Source organism: Ailuropoda melanoleuca, chromosome 9 (genome assembly GCF_002007445.2).
Source record: "Ailuropoda melanoleuca isolate Jingjing chromosome 9, ASM200744v2, whole genome shotgun sequence".
In the NCBI taxonomy this organism is placed as follows: Eukaryota; Metazoa; Chordata; class Mammalia; order Carnivora; family Ursidae; genus Ailuropoda; species Ailuropoda melanoleuca.
The window spans coordinates 6,102,044-6,108,857 of record NC_048226.1 but is presented as its reverse complement, the minus strand read 5'-3'; the positions used below and the strand labels follow the sequence as shown (position 1 = coordinate 6,108,857).

At 53.1% G+C, this 6,814-nt stretch overlaps 1 protein-coding gene across 1 annotated transcript in view; it reads left to right on the top strand.

Annotated features, from left to right (window-relative positions):
- Window positions 1–6,814, top strand: part of LOC117803854 (dapper homolog 3-like) — a 7,937-nt gene that overhangs the window by 871 nt on the left and 252 nt on the right. The window contains exons 2-3 of the mRNA XM_034668893.1: window positions 6,050–6,144; window positions 6,356–6,796. Coding sequence (XP_034524784.1) covers window positions 6,050–6,144; window positions 6,356–6,796 — 536 coding nt within the window. The remainder of the gene's footprint in view (window positions 1–6,049; window positions 6,145–6,355; window positions 6,797–6,814) is intronic.

Genomic DNA, 6,814 nt, shown 5'->3' with positions numbered 1-6,814 from the left:
GGATCGCTCCAGCCCGGGTTTGCGCTCCCACGGCAGCGGCCCCTTGGAGGCCGCGGCGCCATTTTAATAGCCTTCGTTTCCCCCTTGGCATCCCTCGCGCGCGCGTGTGTGTCGGGGTGTCTCTGGCCCCCATCCCGCCTTGACTTTAGCCCCCTCGTCCCCCCCACCCCCGTCCGCCTGGATAGAGTGACCAATCAGCTCTGGCCTAGGGTGGGATGCGCGTCACCATGGCGACGGCCAGGGCGCCCTGGCAGTGCCGCCCATAGCAGAGGGCGAGTCTTCACTACGCTTGGACGGGTGGAGGAAGGCCGTGGCACCTCTCCACACCCACCGCATTCTGCCTAGGGTCAGTAGAGTTTGGGTCGGGCAGGGAGAGGTTGGAGGATGCGGGCAGGGTCTTCGGAGAGCCCCGAGCTTGTCCCGGATTGGCGCTTACAGTTTTCCCATTACCCGGAGGTCGTCCTCCCCTCCGTCTTTCTCCTCTTGGCCCGAAGACCCATCTTGGTCTATCTCTCCACCTCTTCTTTCTCTCTCTTCTCAAGACAGTAGTGTTCAGGAGCTCTCAGAGTTTTCCCCCAAATTGCCCTGCCCTTGAGTGCTGTGACTTGGGGCAAGTCACTTCTCTTCTCTGAGTCTTAGTGTTCTCCTCCATGAGATGGGCTGGTGTGCAGGCATTGAGGGCACCGAGGGTGCTCTGTCAAGGTTAGAGCCCCTTCTCCCTAAGCGTCCAGGGCAAGACTATTAAGGGCAGAACTCAGAACTTGGGGATGTCCTTTCCGTCTGGGGTCAGCCAAGTTTGGGTGTCTCATGGCTTCCTAGAGCCAGCTTTTCATCTCTCCTCCAGACAGCTGGGAATCGAAAGAAGGGGAGGGTGTTTAAAAATAGAGCCAGGGTGGGGGCTGTGGCTGGAACAAAACCTTGGTCAGTGGCTCTGAGAACGGGCCGTCGCAGCTCCTATAGCACGGGCTCCTTCCTTCCAGGCTGGTCCGGCTTAAGCACCACTTTAAGTGGTCCCGGCATTCACTGGCCGGCCCCTCACCGCAATTGAGCCGCAGGGGTTTGAAAAGAGGGCCAGGGCCTCAATGACAGGACCTTGGGCCAGGCTAATTGGTTTTGGTTCAAGGGGATACTGGATTTGTGAAAAGCTCCAAACTGCCTTTCCCACGCCAGAGCCAGGCCACGGCTTTAAGGAGAAGAGTTTGAGGAGCTTGGGGCCAGGCGAGAAAGCTGGGAGCCAGGTGCCTCCAGCCAAGGATCGCTTCCTAATGGCCAAGACATTCCTCTGCTTGGAGGGTGGGGACTTGTTACAAGGCACTTCATGGGTGCAGACAGGTTCTACTCTCTCTCTCTCTCTCTCTCTCTCTCTCTCTCTCTAGGTGGTGTCTAGAAAGGGGATCTCTTCTCTGAGCCTTTGGCCCACCCTAATTGTGGAGTGGCCTCGCTTTTCCCCTGCTGGAATCATCCAGTAATCATCTAGCTTAGCTAATAGTTCTTGTCCCTGGAGCTGGACTAGACCTGGGCTTTTAGACTCTGGAAAAATCCTGGACTCTATCCTGAGGTTGGTCTCAAGATAGCCCACTTCAATCTCTTGAAATGTTCCTAAACCATCCTGAGCATTGGCAACAAGGTAGAGATGAGACACAGGGGTGCCTCGAGGTACTTTTTATTTATTTTAAAAGCAAGGGTCAACTTTTTCTTTACATTTAGAAATTAATCATTAACTGTGTTATGACAAGTCCTATCATTATTGTAGATAATATTCGTGTAAATACTTTGGAGCATATATATCTTGAGGTATGCCAAATATCTGTGTGTTTGAACCAAATGATCGCAGGTTGCTGTATATAATCTACCTATTCTTGTGTCTATAAGGTCTGCATATCAAATCACACACTTATATGACCATCTGTTATATTAAGGACAGTGGCAGGGTTGAGGGGGACCTATAAAAAAAATCAGTCCCATTTAAACTGATGTTGCATTGACTGAGACCCGTTTTTCATGGTTCATTGTGTGTTGAAGGGAGCATTTCTAAGTAATCACCAGCTAAAGAAACCCCCTAACTTTATGTTATCCTCCACATTTTTCACCATGTTTGCCCACTTGAGGCATATGATAAGTAGGAGAAAGGTACTTTGCAGAGATATAGAACTCTGTGTATCACATTTTCCATTTTTATTTCAATTTTTAATTGCCCAGAGCCTAATTTCTTTGGGCCTCTGCTGATTTGCACATTCGAGATTCATGTGTAAATATGCATGTGGCATGTGTGCACGCCTGGGCCTCCTTATCACAAAGTGTGCTCTCTCGGTGTTTAAATACACACAATCCACATCGACACACGATTATGGGCTTGCGTATTTGCCTCTTCTCTAGAATCAGGTTAATTTTCCCTTCGCTAATCCTCAAACCCATTAAGTTCCCCACCCCCCGCCCCCACAAAAAAAAATTGCAAACCCTACCACAGACCAGTGGCCTCACCCCACTTCTCCAGCAGGCAGCTCTCCAGGCGGGGTGCTGGAGTGAAGGTTCCTATTAGGCAGACTTCATTAATGTTACCAAATATACCCCAGCACATTTACTCGTCTACTATGAAGTATTATCATAAATAATTAAAATTAAACTGCACTTGTCAAAATAAATGAACAAAGTAAGAGTTAGTGATGTCTCTGCCTTGATTTGCTTGCCTTGGTGTGCTTATTCGCTAATTTGGAGAAAAGAGAGAAGGAGAGAGAGGAGGGGAGAAAGAACAGACTGCCATGGGAAGGGGAGAGGAGAAGAGTGGGAGAAACAGAGGAAAAGTGCTGTAAGTCGTCTGCCCTTAGGTTTCCAGTCATTAGGGCGCTCTGGGAGGCTGGAATGCAGCTCATAATGAATATTGAGGTGTGGATGCGGAAGGAGGGATTTCTTTGTTTACTGAGGAATGGCCATGGGAATGGGGGAGAGGATTGCCTTTGGGGATTAAGGAGTGGGCTTTGTTTTTATGAAGGGCCTTACTTCTTTTCTGAAGTTTTCTGCAGCTAATTGATTCAATTCAGACATTCCTCCTCCCTACCCGGCCAGCCAAGGCCGTGTGTTTGTGAGATGTGCACAGCCCCATTTCCCCATCTGCTCTGGCCCCTTTCTCCACTGTGACCCTTGAAAAGGGTGTGAGCCTTCACATCGGGGAGATCACAGACTATGGAGAAATCAGTGAAGAGGCCGAGACCTTTGTATGTACATGTGTGTGATACAAGCTACATACATAAAACACCTGCATCTATCTTATTGGAAGCATACTTTACACATAGAAACAGACCATAGGTGTATAGTTGCATGGGTTCTGACAAGTGCATTTACACCCAGGTAGCCAACCCCCAAGACCTACAGCATTTCCCAAAAGCTTCCCTCCTGCTTCTTCTCAGTCCATCCCTGCTCACCTCCCTTCTGAGGTCTCTTAGTGTGGCTTAGTTTGACCTCTCTAGAGTTTTCCCACACACAGAAGTGTATGCTAGAACTTTTTTTTTTTTTTAAGGCTTTATTTCAAGTCTGGAGGTAGCACTGTCCTCAGAGGCCTGGCTGAGCGAGTGTCCAGGGGATTTCATGTTTAGGATCACATTGGACTTGGGCGAAACACTTTCCCCTCGGATGGACCCAGAAGTCAGACTTATAATTAAAATTTGGGGGGGGGCGGGTAGGGTGGAGCTGATTTGGGCTGGTCTTCTGCCAGGACAGCCCTGTTCTCACCCAAGGTCTGTTAATGAGCCAGGGACAGGTGAGCCTCACACATTCCAACCTGCCTTCTCCTCAGCGGCATCCAGGAGCCTACGGAGAGCTATTAATGGAAGGTGCCGGCTTTGTGCTAATTAGAACTTCCTTTCAGCTTCCATCTGTACAGGCACTCTAACCCCTCAGTGGTCAGCCTCACCCACCCATCAGCTTGCAACCTAGCTTTGCAAAACCCCCCCCCTTGAATTAGGGTGTGCTGTGAGTGGAGCTGCTCTCCTCTGTCTCTGGCCAAATCCTGGGGCTTTGTTGTGTCACAGGAACGTACAGAGTGGCATTTCTTGAGTCTTCGCTGTCTTGTTAGGGTGGAGATGCTATGCAAGGAGGGCAGGGACTTGGACACCACAGCCATCCTGGCTAGGCTGGTCTCATGCCATCCACTGGGTTTATTTTGAAAGGGACCTCTACTCCTCTGCCCTCTGAAGAGTATAAATGCAGACGCTTGTGCCCTCTGTTACCCCATTCCTGGCACCTCCCAAGTCTGGTTGTCCCCACCCAACCTTCGGCTGCCATCTTTGTCACCTCAGGCAGCCTGGGGCTGGGGCTGTTTCCCTGGCTCTCTTCTGAGAAAGCCCAAACTTGTGTTTTCTTAAAATTTATTTCACATCAGGCCCAATGGGCATGATTTTTTTTTTAATGGAGGTTGTCTCTTACGGAGTTTTCATTGAAAAAAAAAAAGAAACATTAACGTCACATTAACGTCATTTAAAGAAAAGTGCCTCTCAGCTTTGGAGGTTGGGGGAGTTACACGGCTTTCTGCCTGATTGTCAGCTGGGATGAAATCTTTTGCAGGAAACCAGAGAGAGGGGCATTTCCTTTCAGCAATCCTCTTTTTAGCTCCTGAATCTCCTCAGCTCTCCATTGGGGTTGCGTGTAAAAATATCATGCCCAATCTGCCCCTTCATCTCATTTTCTCCTGTGTAAATTATCCTGGTAATAATGCAGGTCACCCACTTCTCTGACTGTGTAGACTGGGATTTTAAAAATCAGGAGTGGATTATTGGTCAGCATGAGGTTTTGCCAATTTCCCCAACGTTCAGGACCCAGGCTAAAATGAGGGATGGAAATGCCTCTGGGGTGCTCAGAGAGGCTGCAGGAATTCCTCGTTCACTGGTCCTGGGGAGAGCAGGGGGACTCGCCTGTGGCTTTTTTTTTTTTCTTTTGTCCTTAGGGGTGACAATTTCTGAGCTGAGGCACTAGAGTGGAAGACCCGGGACAATCCTAGACTGGGTTAATAAACTAGCAATCCAAATTCCAGAAGGGCAGCAGCTGGGGGATGGGGGAGGATGCCCACACTTGTGAGGCAGGGTTTTTTTGGGCATGCTTTGCCATTGCAACTGGGTGTATTCTTGACGAGTCAGATCACCTCTCTAGACTTGTGTTTCCCCCACGTCTGTGAAATGGAGGTAACATAAGTAACTGCACCTCCAGGGTCCGTGTGAGAATTACGTAAAAATATACAAATAAAGTGCCTGGCATACAGTGGGCAATGAGCAAATGGTAGCTTTTTCTCCACGCTGGGGCAACGGGTGCATGTGGATGTCTGAATATGAAGTTCAAACCACACGCAGGAGAGAGTGAAAGCACCAATAAATGGCCAGGGTTTCATGGGAGAATTGACCAGCTGCCTTCTTTCCTCAGTGCCTGCCATACCCACCAGGCCCGGAACTGGGAGACAAATTAGGACTCCAAGGAGCACCCCGTTGGGAGGGAGGGTCGGGCGGGTGTAAAGTTCCCTGCTTGGCTGGCTGGGGAGGTGCACCAGCAAGTGTCCTTAGAGACTTGAAAAGAGCAGGATCCAGGTTAACTTTCGAGGCCAAGAGGGCGCCGTCGGGAGGCCCACGGTAACTCGGGTTCCGGATTTCTAACAGATGGGCTTCCGGAAAATGGCCTAGGGTCCCGGTTCGGGCAGGTTCCGAGTGTCAGGGCTCAGGAGCAGCGCTGTCGGGGAAGCCAGGGTTATCCTGGGGCGGTGGCTGGCAGGCTCTCCGTGATGCGCTTGGCCTTAGATGCACGGAGGTGTCCCATCTCACGGGTGGCTGGCTGCCTGGCCCGCTGGAGGGTAAGGAGCTCAGGGTCGGGACGGAACCCCCTTAGCCAGTACTGGGCTTCCCCCCCGCGCCCCCAGCGAGCGAGACTGAGGCGCGCAGTGTGCCCAGCAGCCGCCCCGGGCTGTGGTCGTGACCTGGCGGACGCGTGTGCCCTACTCCCACCTTCGAGGGGGACCGCAGCGCTCTCTTAGGGGGGCGTGGGGGACGCCTGATGTCTCCTTTCTGTTTTCCAGCTACTCCCCTGCAGGCGCCTCCCTCCTCGGCGCCCCCTTCTCCGGCACGAACTCGCCATCCGCACCGGTTCGTAGGAGGGCGCGCGGGTGGAAAGGTGAGTGGCCAGAGCCCGGGCGTGGGAGGAGGAGCGGTCTGCCTGCACCTTCACTCTGCCCCGGGGGTGCCAAGAGCAGGCTCGAGGGTCGGCAGCCCGGAGGTTAGGAGATTCCACCATCAGGTCTGTGGAGCGTCTGTGGTTTTTTTTGTTTGTTTTGTTTTGGTTTTATTACCTGGGTCACCAAAAAGGCAACCCTCCTCCTTCCTAGGCCCGGATCCGGTGTCATCCCCCTCCGTGTTCCTCCCCGGGGGATGTGGGAACTGGCGTTTACACACAGCTAGGGGCACGCTGTGCCCTGTGATACAGTTCAGCGGAGCACGGCGTGGGGCTCCCCGTGGGCGCCCGGCACAGGCGGCCCTGATTCGGCCTCCGACGCAGCCTCCTGGACACCCGGGCTCTCCCCGTCGGCGTTTCGCGGGAGCCCGAGGCGCTCAGGCCGGGAGCCAGACCCCTCTACCTGGGGTGGTGCGGCGGCCTCCTTCCTGCCCCGCAGCGGCCGGGCCGCAAGCGCACTCTCCGGGCCGCAGAGAGTGGGCTGACCGGAGCGGACAGCGGGCGACACTCGCGCCTCGCGTACGCCGGGACGCCGCCTGGGCCCCGCGGCCTTCGTGCCCCGCGGTGCCACCGGCCACCGAGCGCGGGCGCGGGGGTCGCGCACACCGGACCC